The 19245-nt window shown below is 43.2% G+C and overlaps 2 protein-coding genes across 4 annotated transcripts in view; one reads left to right on the forward strand and one right to left on the reverse strand.

The window, feature by feature from the left end:
* On the reverse strand, nucleotides 1-13837 carry C3H1orf131 (chromosome 3 C1orf131 homolog). 2 transcript variants are annotated; one of them, XM_054022935.1, is made up of 7 exons: nucleotides 13659-13837; nucleotides 12356-12708; nucleotides 5946-6002; nucleotides 4417-4512; nucleotides 3738-3824; nucleotides 1735-1787; nucleotides 1-494 (listed from the first exon to the last, which is right to left on the reverse strand). In XM_054022935.1, the coding sequence occupies exons 1-7, from the start codon at nucleotides 13753-13755 to the stop codon at nucleotides 365-367; spliced, it is 873 nt and encodes a 290-aa protein (XP_053878910.1). In that variant the 5' UTR covers nucleotides 13756-13837; the 3' UTR covers nucleotides 1-364. The 2 variants fall into 2 exon arrangements, with proteins under 2 accessions (XP_053878910.1, XP_053878911.1); XM_054022936.1 differs by having other exon boundaries at nucleotides 12356-12713; nucleotides 13659-13743.
* GNPAT (glyceronephosphate O-acyltransferase) overlaps nucleotides 13757-19245 on the forward strand; it is a 52649-nt gene continuing 47160 nt past the window's right edge. For both annotated transcript variants that reach the window (XM_054022932.1, XM_054022933.1), the window contains exon 1: nucleotides 13757-14055. In XM_054022932.1, coding sequence (XP_053878907.1) covers nucleotides 13834-14055 — 222 coding nt within the window. In that variant the 5' untranslated portion in view covers nucleotides 13757-13833. The remainder of the gene's footprint in view (nucleotides 14056-19245) is intronic.

A 19245-nucleotide genomic window follows, 5' to 3' on the forward strand; every position in this document is an offset into this window, starting at 1 on the left:
AACCCAAACAAACATTTTGCATTGAGACAACACCTAAGTAATTTTCAGCTCACAAAGTGAACAGTTCTCAGACGAATAAAGTACAATACCTTTGTTAGCCAATGAAAGTAATAGTTTATTTAGGTTACTTGTCATTAGGAAAAAATAACTTATTTTTTCTTACTCAGAATTTTTATGATGTAACAATGTATTTTATGTTCTCCCCAGAGTGGAAACTCGGTGATGTTGAGGTTAAAAAAACCCTCAAGGTATTGCGACAGGTATTAAAATACAGCAAAGAAACATTGGCTATGTAGACATTTTTCAGTTAGGAAATTAATTCTAGCTCATTTTTCACTTTCTGTTTTGATGTGGTGTAACAACTTCATTTAACTGCTTTTGATGATTTAATTTTCTTTAGGTCACTACCTCTAAGAATCAATGTCCCATTTGTAAATTTTCCAACCTGTCCTGTTGGCAAAACACTGACTGCTGATTTTTTCTTTTTGGATTTCCTAGGTTTAAAAAAATAAAATAAAATTAGGATAAAGAAAAGTCATCATCTAAACAGGGCTGGCTCCATAGTTTTTGTCGCCTCAAGTAAAAAAAAAAAAAAGCCGCGATCGCAATTGGGAACTCTAACGCCGCCGCTTCATTCTTCAGTGGCTGGTCCCTCTGACACAGACTGAGGGACCCGCCGCTGAAGAGCCGGATGTGCCGCCCACTTCCAGGGGCCGCCCCAAGCACCTGCTTGCTGGGCTGGTGCCTGGAGCCGGCCCTGCAACCAAAGCACCCAAAATATCTGCAAAAAATGCTACATTTAAGGTGAAAATACACCTGTTTCATAACCTATAATTATGCAATAGTAGTAGTTTGAAGTTTATTAATATAGAGTCTTAGCTACAGGCCATTGCATCTAATACATTAAATAAACACAAATTTTAAATTGACACAAACTCCAAAAATATGATACAAATTTTAAAAATAAAATTAAAATTAGAAGGTTAGCCCTTCCCTAAAGTCAGTTATAATTTTAAAATCAACCACCCCTAGAAGAATATATACAAAAATAAGAAAAATATTAGGAGTACATTATTTCATTTAGGTCAAAGGTAGCCTTTTTCCATGTACTTTTTCCTTATTTTATGGTCCTAGTTATGCCATGAATATTTTTTGAAAAGTTTTACAAATATATAGCCCAATCCTGCAAACACTTATGCATTTGATTAAATTTTGTCTTAACAACTAACCACACACAGATATTTGTATAAATAAAATCAGAAAGCATAAAGGCTCTTAGAGAAATACAGAAATAGTTCCAGTGAACCAACTACACTGCAATTAAAAATGCAATTACACCTTCTGAGCATGTCATGTGGTTTTTAAAATTTATCCTGCAAAACATTTCCTCAGGGACAAAAACAATGCCCTGTTTTGTAAGATGGGGGGGGAAGGCACTAGATTTCACATCAAGTGCCTCACCTTATTCTCAGACCATTATTTCAAAACCTTTTGACAAGTCAGGGCAGAACTAAGGCAGTTTAATTGAGAATGCTTAAATTAACAAGTTTAAAAGGTTAGACAAAACAAGATCACAAAGTTGCAGTGAGGAGTTTCTACAATGTATATGAAAAATACACTCCATTTTGATATGCACAGCTTTTCCATAAGACTGCATTTTTAATTACAGGCAATTCACCAGGAAAGCTTAAGCAAAAGCAAGTTTGTTATCAATACTTAGTTAAAATATCTCACCTCTGCTCCTGACCCTTTTTCTTCTTTTTCTTGATAGAATCAGATTTATATTCCTGATATCAGATTTAAAGATAAATATTTCAGTGGAAAACGAACAGACACTCCTGGCTAAACAGCAGTCCACAACATAAAGGCTCCTGCATATTGTGTGTCTAGGGAGCGGACTGTTTCATGGTGGCTTAAATAATGGGCTGGATCCTTGATGGTGCTATGCAGATTTGCATCTGCTGAGGATCTGGCCAAATGTAATTAGGCAACGTGCAGTAAAAATCCACTAAAGTTAATTCTGTTTCTTTTGAAAGGTGAAAGCGATACTGCTAGTTTGATTTAAACAGTTTGTCAACTTTAAGAGTGGGGCTGGCGGGTGGGAAATTAAACCAAATATATTATCCTAAATCTGCATCCTCCATAACCATGTGAACAATCCTCACTGATGGGAACAGCCCTGCTAGAATCAGGACAAATAACTCATGGGAGTAAGTGGAGTAATAAACTCTAGGCTCCCCTCCTAATATGGCGATCTGTTTCACAATTCCACAGATGGACAAGGCAGTTTTGGAAAGACCTTGGAAAGACCAAGGAAAAAGATTTGATCGGCATCAACGGCAGCTCCACTGAGTTACCAAGAAGTCCTCCCACACCTTTTGGAATTTACAAATACAGTAACTCCTGCTTAATGCTGTAGTTATCTTCCTGAAAAATGCGACTTTAAGTGAAACAATGTTAAGCGACTCCAATTTCCCAAATAAGAATTAATGCAAATGGGGGGGTTAGGTTCCAGGGAAATTAGTTTTAAATAAACAATTTAATACTGTACACAGCAATGATGATTGTGAAGCTTGGTTGAGGTGGTAAAGTCAGAGGGTGGGATATTTCCCAGGGAATGCCTTACTGCTAAATGATGAACTAGTACTCGGCTGAGCCCTCAAAGCTTAACCCATTGTTGTTAATGTAGCCTCACACTTTACAAGGCAGCACAAATGGAGGGAGGGGAGACAGCATGGCAGACAGAGACACACACCCTGTGTGAGAGAGAGAGAGATGCGCATTGCCCCTTTAAGTACGCTGACCCCACTTTAAGTACATTGCCTTTTTAAGTAGATCAGCAAGTTGAGACAGCAGCTGCTGCCAGCAAGCTCCCTCTGTCCTGAGCCCTGTCTTGTCCCCCCCACCCCACTCTATGGAAATGGCCTGATGGGGTAAAGGAGTGGGGGAAGAGAGGGACACCCTGACATTAGCACCCCCCGCCCCCCTCGCACTGCAAGCGGGAGGCTCCCGGGAGCAGCTCCAAGGCAGAGGGCAGGAGCAGCACATGGCAGTGGGGGGAGGGACAGCTGAACTGCCCAGCAATTGATAGCCTGCTGGTCGGCTGCCGCACAGGGAACTTAGGGGAGCTGATAGGGGGGCTGCTGGTCCACCCTGGTTCCAATCACCCACCAGCTAGCTCCAATGGGCTGCTCTTTCTGCAAGCCGTGGACAAAGCAGGCAGCTGCCAAACATAAGGGAGCATTGCACAACTTTAAACAAGCATGTTCTCTAATTGATCAGCAACATAACAACGAAACAACGTTAACTGGGACGACTTTAAGTGAGGAGTTACTGTATAATCTCTGTAAAGCTTACTACAAACCTCAGTGGATCTCCCAGTCCTGCCACAAAACCTTAGGGGGAATAGGGGGAGAGAGGTGAGATCTATGGGACAGGGAGCATGTGACAGCCTCTCTATTTCTGTTAGAATCCTCTACAACCCCCACTCTTGAGGCTAGATATAACGGCTGCTGTCCTTCTGATAGGATGGGACACTCTGTAGAAGATCAATACCACAATACAATCTAACGAGTTGCAGCTGACTGGAACAATATCCTTCCATCTTCAAGGCAGAGTGCCAGCCCAAGTAATAAGAGGCTGGAACTGGTAATGAAACCTGGGTCATTATCCCATTAAGCTACTGGGCTAGTTGCGACCTGCCCCTTGTTATTTTATAGGAAACATCGCATACAAACCATACTACGATCTTCTTTCTTCACTGTTTTCTTCTCTTTAATTTTCTGTTGATAAATCTTGTAGTTCAAATATTCCTTTTTGGGAGGCTGCAGTGAAACAGATGAGTAAAGCTATCATTACAAGAAAGATTCAAACATATTCTAAAAATCTACATGCTTCTACACAGCATCAGCTTCCATGAGGGCCTACAAAGGGAAACAGAATAAATAGGTTTGTGTCCTTTTTGGGGAGTGGACACGGGGGGCTTATTAAGAAAGTCTAAAAGGTTTCCACACACTCCTCCCCAATAAAAGAACTCCCAAAATCAAACAAACCCTAAAAGAAAAAGAATTTCTGCCTGTTATTTTCTTTCCTTTTTTGGTGGTGGTTTCTTGGACCACTCGGAAATGTAGATGGAAAGCTCCCTAAGGCCTTAACTGAAACACTGGGAGAAAAACAAGTTAAGTAAGGGTTAAAAAAAACCACAAAATTCACAAACTAAATTTCAAATGGCCTCAATAGAAATCACTTTCCCTCTGAATCATATTTTCACTTTCTGGGCATTTCTGATGTCATACACCTACTAATTCTTCCCATCATCCAGAGACTGTCCAAACGTATACAAAAGCAGGGGTGTGATTAAAAAAAAAGTGTTTTAGAAAGTGACAAAAACCAACATTTTGTGCCATCTTTATATACCTTGGCTCCCAGCATGATGGCACGTTCTTGTTCCAATATCCGCTGTTCTTTCTTTTCATATCCAGTGATTCCAAACCTGTGTACTTCCAGACGAGCCTAAAACGTTACAGAAATTTGAAACCATTTCAGAGAAGGTATGAGCTATCACAAAACAATGGTTGGCACGCCACAAAAGAAATCTATTCCAGAGAATGCTTAACAAATGTTTGGCAAATCAACATGTTATAAAATAAGACTAATCAAATGTGGTACTACTGTGGAACACCTATCATTACCTGTTTATTTTTTTCCACCCAGTCTCTGGGTACACATGCAGAGGAGAAATTAATAAATACACATTTTTTATTTTAGTTTAATAATATAACTAAAGAACAAATAGAGGGAGAGGAGCTATAAGAAGCTCACACAGAGTGAGCCAGTGACCATTCGTTATTGGCTACCAATACATTAGAAAGAAGAGGACATGGAACAACAGTGATACATTTATCTTCAAAGGTTGCCCTACACAACAGCTCTAGCAGTCCTCTGACACGCCTGCACCAAACAATATATTCTGGAATGCTCTGTTTGCAAAAGATAAACTTATCTAAGAACATTCCAAATTGGTCTCGACTTTAACTTTCCCAATCAAACACACACACACAAAGCATTCATTAACAGAACATAAGAACGGCCGTACCGGGTCAGACCAAAGGTCCATCTAGCCCAGTATCCTGTCTACCGACAGTGGCCAATGCCAGGTGCCCCAGAGGGAGTGTACCAACAGGCAATGATCAAGTGATCTCTCTCCTGCCATCCATGTCCATCCTCTGACAAACAGAGGCTAGGGACACCATTCCTTACCCATCCTGGCTAATAGCCATTAATGGACTTAACCACCATGAATTTATCCAGTTCTCTTTTAAACGCTGTTATAGTCCTAGCCTTCACAACCTCCTCAGGTAAGGAGTTCCACAAGTTGACTGTGCGCTGCATGAAGAAGAACTTCCTTGTATTTGTTTTAAACCTGCTGCCTATTAATTTCATTTAGTGACCCCTAGTTCTTGTATTATGGGAATAAGTAAATAACTTTTCCTTATCCACTTTCTCCACATCACTCATGATTTTATATACCTCTATCTTATCCCCCTTTAGTCTCCTCTTTTCCAAGCTGAAGAGTCCTAGCCTCTTTAATCTCTCCTCATATGGGACCCGTTCCAAACCCCTAATCATTTTAGTTGCCCTTTTCTGAACCTTTTCTAGTGCCAGTATATCTTTTTTTAGATGAGGAGACCACATCTTTACGCAGTATTCGAGATGAGGGCGTACCATCGATTTATATAAGGGCAATAATATATTCTCAGTTTATTCTCTGTCCCCTTTTTAATGATTCCTAACATCCTTTTTGCTTTTTTGACCACCTCTGCACACTGTGCGGACATCTTCAGAGAACTATCCACGATGACTCCAAGATCTTTTTCCTGACTTGTTGTAGCTAAATTAGCTCCCATCATATTGTATGTATGATTAGATAAGCCAGAGTAACTTACTTTTTCTAAATTAAATTCTTGTCCATCCACATTTTTCTCTGGAATAGCCATCTTTGTCTATAAAGAAAAGAAAATGTTTCCATTTAAATCTGACAACTAGCAGCGATGTAAAATGTGTGCCAATGGCGAGAGGTATTTGAATGGCAATAAAATGCTAGAAAGAGTATAGAGCCTTTCAGTAGGAACCTCTTGTGTGTCTGTTACAATACGTAGACATTTTAGACTTTTATATGGAATTTGTGTAGTGTCCAGAGTATGAAATCTAAAAATGCATATGTCTTTATCCTGTGTGTGCGTTCCTGTTTGATAGTCTTTTACCACTGTGAATGTCACACAAGAAAAATAATGTAAAAGCAGACTCTATTCATCTTGTGTGGACACTGGTATTCCACAATTACTCACCGTTTAAAAATATGCTGGCCACATTCTGCATAACAATTGCAATGCAGACTTGCTTTAAAAGTTCAAATTTAATTTGCAGTTTGTCAGAAAGAAAAAAAAATACTGCCGGCAAAATACATCTTTACCTTACATACTTCTATTACTAATTTGTAATAAGATTACAAAGAAAGAATAAGAAGAGGATACAAGCTTGAAATCACTTATTTCACACATTAAATATGGGACACACAGAATGGTCAAAACAAACTGTACATCAGCCATGGAAAAACTGTGTATCCCTCGAGGGAACAGTGGTACCAGTATCTGCCTGACAACTTGTGGTAATATGCAGGACAATGCTCAATTTATAGTTGTTTGCACAAACAAATATATTAATGTATATAGCCATCTTAAATGATGGATACAAGAGAAAAATCTTATGCAGGAGCACCGTCAACAATGGCAGGCCAATAAAAGCACTATTTAAAAAAAATAAAATAAAGAAATCTACTCTTAGTTGCCCACAATGAGAACAATACAAACTACATCTTTTCTGCTAAGCAACTCATGCACCCAAAGCTTAGATCATTTCAGAGCCCTGTATCTGCTCGGCTTTGTGTGATTTTTTTTTTTCCTCAAAAGATAAAGTTCATGCTCGTGAAAGGAGTTTGGGTGGACAGTCCCGGAAAGTGAATAACTTGGTTTAACCAAAGAACTGGCACAGCAGAGGCAGCAGCAATGAATGCTTCTTCACATTACCCTGCCAACATGCCTCAGCTGTGACTGGAAGGCTGTGTTGCCTGAGGTTCTACAGTTGCAGACTTAACCAAAAATCCCACAACTCTGAGATGGTTCAGTTGCTGGAGGAAGGAGATGTCATGGCAGGGTACGAAGCAGCACGAATTGACAAATTGAGAACAGCATCAACTGTCTCTACACAGGCTATTTTCATGTAAGATTTCTGCTCTTTTCAGGATACAGTGCTACTTGCAAAGGTGTGTAATGCATTCATGTTGGACCCTGAAAGTTTCTCTGTGCACTTCAGACTGGTAATAAATCTCATGCAGTTATTTCAGTTTGTCTTTTTTTCTTTTTCTTTTCTTTTTTTTTCTCCTTTTAATTCTTGAGTTTGGCAATCAGGGAGCAGTCACATCAAACTGCAGAACCTCTCTAGGCCAATACTCAGCCAGCTCCTAAGCAGGCTGATGCAGCGTGGCGGCACTCTGGATTGGAAAATTCAGACCAGTTCACTGTTGCGTCCACTCAACTTTTACCGTCTAAATGCAAAAGGATTCTTCTCCTGCCCACCTTCTGCCCAGAGTTTTAACCCCCTTTCGTCTCAAACCTGAATTTCATGCCACAGCTCCTCTCTGTATCAAGTTAACTCAACACATCAAACCCAAATACCCCTAAACTTTGGCAAAATTCAGATATGAAACGTCACAACTCAACCATCTGATTGTTCTGGAAATGACAAGCACTCTGTAACATGCTATTTGCGAAAACCTTCCATAAGCGAAAAACCATAAACACGAAGAAGAGGGAGAAGAGTGTGTTGGGGAGGGGGAAAAACAATGTAAAGAGATTCCTAGAAACAGAGGGATGAACAGCAGAACCCATTGTAAAATGGACAGTGGTTTGCAGCTCTCACGAGCTGTTCATGACTTTGGTCCAAGTCCAACAACGAGCTCCACCTCAGCAGAACCCTGGACCTGCGCAGAGCCCTGCTTCAGGCAGTGGAACTCCATGCGGGCACAGGGGTCCACCCAGGCAAAGCTCAATTTAGCATCAGGACCTTAAAGATTATGGCAATAAACACTATTTTTGAAATACACACATAAGCTACCCCAAAACTCTGTAACTAATTAATAACTGAAGGGAACCTCTTCTAGGCATAGGAGGTAGTTCAGTTGCCAGGCTCTGTCAATCCTTGTCTCTGCTCACTCTGTCAACAAGTGGGCCAGTTAGGATGGTGACTTTTGGGATCTGAATACCATTAAGAAATGGACTGAGACCACCAGACAACTGCAGACCAGGTCTGGATTTAAGCCAACAACCTAAAAGACTCCATTTTCTCATCCTCAATTCCCTGAGCTATCTGATTCTCCAAACTTGTATATGAGCAAACACAGCACTGACTGTAGAAGATTGTGATTCCAGAGAAGAGGAAGAATCCTTATGGATGTCATTTCTATCCCACCTCACAAGATCAGAGCAGAGCCAGCTGGTGGCTCAGTGACAACACAAAACATGTACATAGAGTCTGAGAGACAGACTTTTGTCTTTAGGACACTAGACCCATCTTTGCCGTTGCTTGTTGAAGACTATAACTGAAGCAACAAACATTTCTACTGAACAAGGCGCTTATAAAAGCTTAACTCATACTATTTGTATAAGAGGGCTGGGAATACAAGGGGTATGACTCACTGTTTTATCTATCACTTGGCAGGCTTGTTTTTACTGTAGCATTGTAAGTTCTATACATTGATTATTATTTAAATTTTGTTGTAAATATTGTTAGTCTGTGCAAGTGCCTGAAGTATTCCACCAGCATTATAAATTTGAATAAATCTGTTTAAACATCTCCCTTAAACTGGGAAAATGAACCTCAATCCTACAGACACACATGTGCTTAACTTTACTATTATGAGTTGTCCCATTGAAAACAATGGAACTATTCATAAAGTTAAGCACATGCATAAATCTTTGCAGAACTGGGGTCTTAGAAGTAACCATATTTTTTCACACAAAACTAAAAACTGGGGTTGTCAAGTGATTAAAAAAATTAATTGTGATTAATCGCACTGTTTAATAATAGAATACCATTTATTTAAATATTTTTGGATGTTTTCTGCATTTTCAATCAATATATTGATTTCAATTACAATACAGAACACAGTGTACAGTGCTCACTGCCTATTTATTTTTGATTGCAAGTATTTGCTCTATAAAAAAAGAAATAGTATTTTTCAATTCACCTAATACAAGTACTGTAGTTCAATCTCTTTATCATGAAAGTTGAACTTACAAATGTAGAATTATGTACAAAAAAAAAATTCAAAAATAAAACAATGTAAAATTTTAGAGCTTGCAAATCCACTCAGTCCTACTTCTTGTTCAGCCAATCGCTCAGACGAACAAGTTTGTTTACATTTGCAGGAGATAATACTGCCTGCTTCTTGTTTACAATGTCACCTGAAAGTGAGAAAGGGTGTTCACATGGCACTGTTGTAGCCGGCGTTGTAAGATATTTATATGCCAGATACGCTAAAGATTCACATGTCCCTTAACGCTTCAACCACCATTCAAGAATACGTGCGTCCGTGCTGATGACAAGTTCTGCTCAATAATAATCCAAAGCAGTGCGGATCGACGCATGTTCATTTTCATCATCTGAGTCAGATGCCACCAGCAGATGGTTGATTTTCTTTTTTGGTGGTTCGGGTTCAGTAGTTTCCGCATCGGAGTGTTGCTCTTTTAAGACTTCTGAAAACATGCTCCACACTTCGTCCCTCTCAGATTTTGGAAGGCACTTTGGATTCTTAAACCTTGGGTCGAGTGCTGAGCTATCTTTAGAAATCTCAAATTGGTACCTTCTTTGTGTTCTGTCAAATCTGAAGTGAAAGTGTTCTTAAAACGAACATGTGCTGGGTCATCTTCCGAGACTGCTATAACATGAAATATATCGCAGAATGTGGGTAAAATAGAGCAGGGGACATACAATTCTCCCCCAAGGAGTTCAGTCACAAATTTAATTAACACATTATTTTGTTAACAATCATCATCAGCATGGAAGCATGTCTTCTGGAATGGTGGCCAAAGCATAAAGGGGCATATGAATGTTTAGCATATCTGGCATGTAAATACCTTACAATGCCAGTTACAAAAGTGCCATGCAAATGCCCGTTCTCACTCTCTGGTGATATTGTAAACTAGAAGTGGGCAGCATTATCTCCTGCAAATGTAAACAAACTTGTTTGTCTCAGTGATTGGCTGAACAAGAAGTAGACTGAATGGACACCTAGGTTCTAAAGTTTTACATTGTTTTGTTTCTGAGTGCAGTTATGCAACAACAAAAATCTACATTTGTAAGTTGCACTTTCATGATAAAGAGATTGCACTACAGTACTTGTATGTGGTGAACTGAAAAGTACTTTCTTTTGTTTATCATTTTTACAGTGCAAATGTTTATAATCAAAAATAATATACACTTTGATTTCAATTATAATACAGAATACAATATATATGAAAATGTAGAAAAACATCCAAAATATTTAATAAATTTCAATTGGTATTCTTTATTCTATTGTTTAACACTGTGATTAAAACGGCAATTAATCACGATTAATTTTTTGAGTTAATCGCGTGAGTTAACTCCGATTAATTGGCAGCCCTACTAAAAGCACACTTGAAGGCATAGAGAGCATGTCTGATGTGTGTCTGACTGATGATTCACAGTGGCAAATTACAAGATAAGCTCACTGCCCGGACAGACAACAGATTAATAATAATACCTTGTACTTCTATGGTGGTATTTTCAGAGCCATTTAAGGGGTTTGGATGTCCAGTTCCTTTTAACTTTAACAAAAACTAGACATTGAACATAAAAACATAAGAACAGCCATACTGGGTCAGACCAGAGGTCCATCTAGTCCAATATCCTATCTTCTGACAGTGGCCAATGCCAGGTGCTTCAGAGAGAATGAACAGAACAGGTAATCATCAAGTGATCCATCCCCTCTTGCCCATTCCCAGCTTCTGGCAAAGAGGCTAGGTACACCATCCCTGCCCAATAGCTAATAGCCATTGATGGACCAATCCTCCATGAACTTCTCTAGTTCTTTTTTGAACTCTGTTATATTCTTGGCCTTCACAACATCCTCTGGCAAGGCAAGGCGTTCCATAGGTTTCCTGTGTGTTATGTGAAAAAATACTTCTTTTTGTTTGTTTTAAACCTGCTGCTTATTAATTTCATTTGGTGACCCCTAGTTCTTGTGTTATGAGAAGGAATAAATAACATTTTCTTATTTACTTTCTCCACATCAGTCATGATTTAATAGACCTCTATCATATCCCCCCTTAGTTGTCTCTTTTCCAAGCTGAAAAGTGCCAGTCTTATTAATCTCTCCTCAATCATTTTTGTTGCCCTTTTAGTCTTCTAGATGGCTATGCAAATCTCATCCTTAATGCACCTTCCGTTCAAGCAATTCTTAGTTAATAGATTTAACTGAGGAACTGAAATCACTACATTATAAATTTGAATGTCAAAGCAAATATGGACGAAAATCTTACATTTGTAAGGAAATATGTTTATAATGTACTACAGCAACAAGTACCAAATTTGTGGCATGTTAAGAAGTAGCCACTGTCAGCAATGTGCAAGAAAAAAGCCTAGCCTACTGTGTTATTATAATATAAATAATGGACAAAACATAGTCTAAAAATACTGGCAATTTTTTATGTCAAAAACCATCAAATTCATCTAATTTTATGTCAATGGAGTTTGCCAGGGAGGGATTTGGCCTAGTATAGTCTCTGCTGTTTCAAGACTTCAGAAAGTCGTACAATTTAAGGCCAGAAGGGACCACCAGATCATCTACTCTGATCTCCTGTATACCATAGTCACCAACATCACCCAGCACCCGCACACTAAACCCAATCACTGAAATTAGACAAAGGTATTATACTCCTCAGGAGACTAAACTATTATCTGACAGGCAGAGACTAGTAGGAGCGAATGAGGTGCACCACTGCAGGAGGCTCCTGACATGGCAGGAAATTGATTAACTGAGATGTACCCAGATGAACCAAGTGACCCAGACCTCATGCTGCAGAGGAAGGAGAAACCCTCCCCGCCCAGGTCATTGCCAATGTGACCTGGGGGGAAATTCCTTCCTGACTCTACCTATGGCAATCAGTTCCACCCTGAGCATGTGAACAACACCAGACAGCCAAGTACATGAAAGAGAGAATACTTTGTACCACCTCAGAGCCCTGGCTTTGATCTGAATGAATGACCCATTCATTACCTTTGAAACACTGTCCTGAGTGAGTTCCATTTTAGGTTTCTTCTTTTTATTCCGACCACGAAATGTCACAACTTCCACCTCTGTTGTCTTTCCCTGTTGCGTAGATTCAGGTGACACAGCATTAGAAGCCCTGGTTTCTGGGGTGGCTCGTTTTGAATCAACAGAGTCATGATGCATCTCATTTTTCAGTTTTTCAAAGAAACTGGAAGCACTTTTCCTTTTGCCTGAGATTGCTGAATCAGGGCATGCATCTCTATCTTCCATTACTGTTCTGGACGGTTCTGACCCCATCTTGTTCTCCACATTTTTCTTTTGGATCTTTTTCTTTTCATTTTTAACTAACGGCTCTTCTCCTGTGCTTCAAAACAAACATTTCAGCTTTCTTTTCTCATGTACCCAATAATCAGACTTTAAGACATTTAGTGTTTGTTTTCCCCTCACAATGTTTCACTCTCTTTTGTATAGCCCAGTGGTTCGCAACCAGGGGTATACATGCCCCTGGGGGTAGGCAGAGATCTTCCAGGGTTACATCAATTCATCTAGATATTTGCCTAGTTTTACAACAGGCTACATAAAAAGCAGTAGTGAAGTCAGTACAAACTAAAAATTGACTTGTTTATACTGAAATGTAAGTACAATATTTACATTCCAGTTGATTTACTTTATAATTATATGGTAAAAATGGGAAAATAAGCATTTTTTCAGTAATACTGTGCTGTGACCCTTTTGTATTTTATGTCTGATTTTGTAAGCAAGTAGTTTTTAAGTGAGGGGACACTTGGGGTACCCACTACAAATCAGATCCCCAAAAGGCATATACGGTAGTCTGGAAAGGTTGAGAGCCACTGGTATAGCCCCAATCAACAGGCAGGTTTACTTGCACAAGGGACCACAGGGTGTCTATGTACCACAGTGATGATGGGCACATGATGGACACATAGTAAAGGACTGCTAGCCTAGTAAAGTCTAAATGCTAAGCAGAGATACCGGGCTGGGAAAGGAGGTAATACAGCTATTTTGAGGAGCCTATGAAATTTACAGTCAAAGGAGAGACTGAGCTCCTGATCTGGGGAGGAATCGACTGCTACCTAAACACGGCTCGGGGGAAGCCTACGGGTCTCTAGGGGAAGGGGATGAACGACTTACGGACAAACTTTCTGGGGTCACTAGAACTGCAGGAGCTGCACTGCCCCCTCCCACAAGGGGCACAGGGTCTACAATGGGGCCCCGGAGCGAGCAGCCCCGAGCCCTGCCTAGGGGACGGTAACGCCCGGCCCTACACGCGGCTCCCCCTCTCACCCACCGAGATCATACAGGGAGCTGAGCACCGCGTCCAGCAGGCAGCAGCGCGCAGCCTCCTCCTCCTCCTCCTGCTCGCACCCGCCCGGGCTCCGCTTCATCCCCGGGGCCACGTTCTCCCCCGACCCAGCAGCTGCACGAAAGAATGAACGAACGAACGCACGCACGGTTTTGGCCACATGCGGCCGCCGTCGTATCCAACATGGCGGCACCCACAGGTCGCTTCTCCCCTCCCCCGCTCGGAGCCACCCGCTAGACAGAGCGAGGCAGGCAGGCGGGCGGGGGAATGGGCGCTCCAGGTGGAGGCGGAGGCCGATAAAGCGGGGCGGGCTCAGCCCGGCAGTAGCGCGGGCAGGATGGCGGCGGCGGGGCGCTCCCGGCTCTGGGCCCCCATGTACTCGGTAAGTGCCGGGGGCGCGGGCTGCCCGCCCCTTCCCCGCGCCTCTGGGCTCGACCCGGCTCCGGGCGCCGCCGACAGCCGCTTGGGGGGCGGGTATCGGGTCTCCTACCCCGGGGAACGGAAGGGGGCGCTGCGGAGCCGCCTGGCGCGGTGGGGCTGTGCTGGCCCGGTCCGGTTCGGTTCGCGGACTCCGGGGCAAGTTGAACTGCTCCGGAGACGCCGCGCAGAGCGCACGCGAGGGGGCTCTTTCGCCACCGTTCACTCTGAACCCTAACGATTCCGAGCCAAATGGCCGCGCTCCCCTTTGGCTGCTCAGCCGCGGTGCTGTGCCCGCTACCAGCCCGCAGTGCGCGGCCAGTTCCCCTCTGGTGGAGGGTGGTTGCACACACCGTGGTCATGTTTGCCAGCCCTCGGGTGCAGCAGAGTGGGGAGCTGGAGCCGCTCTCTGTCCTGGAGCGGGCAGGATTTTGCTGTGTATTATAAACTCTTTCATCTGGTCTTCCCACTAGGAAAGGTGGAGAGGGTTTTTTTTTGAGGCAGGAAATTAGTCGTCCTCTTCTCTTCCTACCCCTTCCCCCTCACCGCCCATCTTACTATTGAATGCAACCTCCTGCCTTCTGTTCTAATGGTTTTGCTTGTGTGTTTCAGTGAGACTTGCTTTCTCATTCTGGTTTGACATTCTCATTCAGGATTGTTTGAAATCTTTCCCCCTGTCCCTTTTAGTCACTATAGGTTTTTCTCTCTGCCTCAGCTTCCCAAACAGAATATAAATGTCTAGTACAACTAAAACCCATAAAATGTAACTATAGCATCTTACAATTAATAGCCTAGGGGGAAAATACTTTGGGATGAGGTAATAAATGCACCCTTATAAATGACAAGACATGGTACTGGTATGAAGATGGCTGTATGTTGTTATAGGCTAATCTGACCACCCACACACTAGAAAATAGGTCCAAACAAGAAAGAGATTTGGAAGTATGATTGCTGTTTACATTGACAATAATTAACACTAATTTACTATCATCTAAATGTTAATTAACATTCACTAAATTTGTGATTCTGCTGTATGGGTTCTGTCCAGAAACCATCAACTACATCCCTATAGGCTTCTAAATCTGAAGGTGGTTACTTATTTCAGTTCCATACCCTTTACAAGAGACTTATTTTCCATCAAAAAAAATTCTTTTTTTAAGAAAAGTATTTGGAATGAAATTGTAATGACATTCTCTATCACCAACAAAAAGGTTTCTATTGCAGATATACAAACACCTCCTTTTTAAATGGAAGCCTGCAGTATTACTGTTTGTTTAATCAATATTGTGATATGTACAAGATGTTATGATTGCAACTCTAGCTTTTGTAATGTCCTGACTTTTTGAGAAGTCAAACACTCAATCTAATATTACAGTAATGCTAGTCTTTGCACTTAATCTTGTCTGTTTGAAGGAGAATGGGGCGGGCGGGGGGGGGGGGGAAATGGGACACCAAAACTACTTTAAAGATGTCTTTGTTGTCAAAGGATCTGATTCATGCCCACTGGAAGACTCTCATTGATTTTACTGGGCTTTGGATCAGGCCCAGAATGTATTAGGCCTGGTCTACACTACGAGTTTAGGTCGACTTTAGCAGCACTAAATCGAATTAAGCCTGGACACGTGCACACGACGAAGCCCTTTCTTTCGACTTAAAGGGCCCTTTAAACCTGTTTCTTTACTCCACCTCCAACGAGGGGATTAGCGATAAAATCGGCCTTAGCGGGTCGGAATTGGGGTAGTGTGGACGGAATTCGACGTTATTGACCTCTGGGAGCTATCCCACAGTGCTTCATTGTGACCGCTCTGGACACCACTCTCAACTCAGATGCACTGACCAGGTAGACAGGAAAAGCCCGCAAATGTTTGAATTTCATTTCCTGTTTGCTCAGCATGGAGAGCACAGGTGACCACGCAGAGCTCATCAGCACAGGTAACCGTGATGGAGTCCCAGGATCGCAAAAGAGCTCCAGCATGGACCGAACGGGAGGTACGGGATCTGCTCGCCATATGGGGAGATGAATCAATGCTAGCTGAACTCCGAAGCAGTAAACGAAATGGCAAAATATTAGAAAAGGTCTCCAAGGCCATGAAGGACAGAGGCCATAACAGGGACGCACAGCAGTGCCGCGTGAAAATTAAGGAGCTACGGCAAGCCTACTACAAAGCCAGAGAAGCAAACGGAAGGTCCGGGGCAGAGCCGCAAACTTGCCGCTTCTACGCGGAGCTGCATGCCATTCTAGGGGGTGCAGCCACCACTACCCCAACCGTGTGCTATGACTCCCTCACTGGAGAAACACACAGGAAAGAGGGTTTGGGGTATGAGGAAGATGAGGATGGAGGTAATGTAGATCGCTTGCTTGCTGCTGTGAGCTGAGAAACCGGTTTCTCCAACAGCCAGGATATGTTTATCACCCTGGATCTGGAACCAGTAACCCCCAAATTCATCCAAGGCGTGCTCCCAGACCCTGAGGGGACACAGGGGACCTCTGGTGAGTGTACCTTTGTAAATATTACACATGGTTTAAAAGCAAGCGTGTTTAATGATTAATGATTAATTTGCCCTGGCAATCGCGGCCAGTACAGCTACTGGAAAAGTCTGTTAACATGTATGGGGATGGAGCGGAAATCCTCCAGGGACATCTCCAGAAAGCTCTCCTTCATGTACTCCCTAAGCCTTTGCAAAAGGTTTCTGGGGAGGGCTGCCTTATCCCGTCCGCCATGGTAGGACACTTTACCACGCCAGGCCAGTAGCACGTAGTCTGGAATCATTGCATAACAAAGCATTGTAGAGTATGGTCCCGGTGTTTGCTGGCATGCAGACAACATCCATTCCTTATCGCTCTTTGTTATCCTCAGGAGAGTGATATCATTCACGGTCACCTGGTTGAAATGGGGCGATTTTATTAAGGGGACATTCAGAGGTGACCGTTCCTGCTCTGCTGAACAGAAATGTTCCCCGCTGTTAGCCATGTGGTGGGGGGAGGGGTGAAGAGATCCACACAGAGAATTGGGTGTGGTGGGGGAGAGGGATTAGTTGGGTTTGTGCTGCATGTTAACCCGGAAACCGCAGCCCCTCCTTTTCCTTTGCAAACCCATTTTAAATGGCCAACCCAATTCATGCTTGATATGGGAAATGAGGGCACTGCTGTTTGAAACCATTCCCACATGTTAAGAAGGTTAAAAAAGCCAAAAGACTGTGGCTTACCATGGCTGCCCGCAAGCCGAAATCTGTTGCCTGGCACTGCGTGAGTGATCTCTCACACGAAACCGGCAGGCCCTCACTATAAGAGGAAAAATGCAACCTTGTAACGAAAGCACATGTGCTGTGTAATGTGAACAGCAAAATTTAACGTGAAAAAGTGTACCCATTGTTCTCTAAAATGTCTTTTTTTTTTAACCACCTCTCCCTTCTCCTCCACCAGCTGCAAATGTTTCTCCTTCACAGAGGCTAGTGAAGATTAGAAAGAGAAAACGGAGGACGCGGGACGATATGTTCACGGAGCTCCAGATGTCCTCCCACACTGAAAGAGCACAGCAGAATGCGTGGAGGCAGTCAATGTCAGACTTCAGAAAAGCACAATATCAATGAGATGAGAGGTGGCAGGCTGAATCGCGGGATGAACAGAGCAAGTTGCGGGCTGAAGATGATAGGTGGCGTCAGCTTGCAGACAGAAGGCAAGAGTCAATGCTCCGGCTGCTGGAGCATCAAACTGATATGCTCCAGCGTATGGTTGAACTGCAGGAAAGGCAGCAGGAGCCGAGACTGCCGCTACAGCCCCTGTGTAACCAACAGTCCTCCCCAAGTTCCATAGCCTCCTCACCCAGATGCCCAAGAACACGGTGGGGGGGGCCTCCGGCCACCCAGTCACTCCACCCCAGATGATTGCCCGAGCATCAGAAGGCTGGCCTTCAATAAGAGTTAAAGCTTTAAACTGCAGTGTGTCCTTTTCCTTCCCTCCTCCCCCACCCATCCTGGGCTACCTTGGCAATTATCCCCCTAGTTGTGTGGTGAATTAATAAAGAATGCCTGAATGTGAAGTAACAATGACTTTATTGCCTCTGCAAGCGGTGCTCTAAGTGGGGAGGGGAGGGTGGGGTGGTTGGTTTACAGGGAAGTAGAGTGAACCGGGTGGGGGGGGGGGGCAGAGGGTTCATCAAGGAGAAACAAACAGAAGTTTCACACCGTAGCCTGACCAGTCACAAAACTCGTTTTCAAAGCTTCTCTGATGCGCACCGCGCCCTGCTGTGCTCCTCTAACCGCCCTGGTGTCTGGCTGCGCGTAATCAGCGGCCAGGTGATTTGCCTCAACCTCCCACCCCGCCATAAATGTCTCCCCCTTACTCTCTCAGATATTGTGGAGCGCACAGCAAGCAGCAATAACAATGGGGATATTCTTTTCGCTGAGGTCTGAGTGAGTCAGTAAGCTGCGCCAGCATGCTTTTAAACGTCCAAATGCACATTCTACCACCATTCGGCACTTGCTCAGCCTGTAGTTGAACAGGTCCTGACTCCTGTCCAGGCTGCCTGTTTACGGCTTCATGAGCCAGGGCATTAAGGGGTAGGCTGGGTCCCCAAGGATCACGATAGGCATTTCAACATCCCAAATGGTTACTTTCTGGTCCGGGAAGAAAGTCCCTTCCTCCAGCTTTCGAAACAGAGCAGAGTGCCTGAAGATGCGAGCATCATGTACCTTTCCCAGCCATCCCACGTTGATGTTGGTGAAACGTCCCTTGTGATCTACCAGGGCTTGCAGCAGCATTGAAAAGTACCCCTTGCGGTTTATGTACTCGGTGGCTTGGTGCTCCGGTGCCAAGATAGGGATATGGGTTCCGTCTATGACCCCACCACAGTTTGGGAATCCCATTGCAGCAAAGCCATCCACTATGGCCTGCACATTTCCCAGAGTCACTACCCTTGATATCACCAGGTCTTTCATTGCCCTGGCAACTTGGATCATAGCAGCCCCCACAGTAGATTTGCCCACTCCAAATTGATTCCCGACTGACCGGTAGCTGTCTGGCGTTGCAAGCTTCCACAGGGCTATCCCACTCGCTTCTCAACTGTGAGGGCTGCTCTCATCCTGGTATTCTGGTGCTTCAGGGCAGGGGAAAGCAAGTCACAAAGTTCCATGAAAGTGCCCTTACGCATGCGAA

Source organism: Malaclemys terrapin, chromosome 3 (genome assembly GCF_027887155.1).
Source record: "Malaclemys terrapin pileata isolate rMalTer1 chromosome 3, rMalTer1.hap1, whole genome shotgun sequence".
In the NCBI taxonomy this organism is placed as follows: domain Eukaryota; kingdom Metazoa; phylum Chordata; order Testudines; family Emydidae; genus Malaclemys; species Malaclemys terrapin.

Coding starts and splice junctions, on each gene's coding strand:
- C3H1orf131 (XM_054022935.1), bottom strand. CDS start 13,755: ATGAAGCGGAGCCCGGGCGGGTGCGAGCAGGAGGAGGAGGAGGAGGCT. Junction 12,709..13,658: donor CAGCTCCCTGTATGATCTCG/GTGGGTGAGAGG, acceptor TTTGAAGCACAG/GAGAAGAGCCGTTAGTTAAA. Junction 1,788..3,737: donor AGAAAGAAGATCGTAGTATG/GTTTGTATGCGA, acceptor ATCTGATATCAG/GAATATAAATCTGATTCTAT.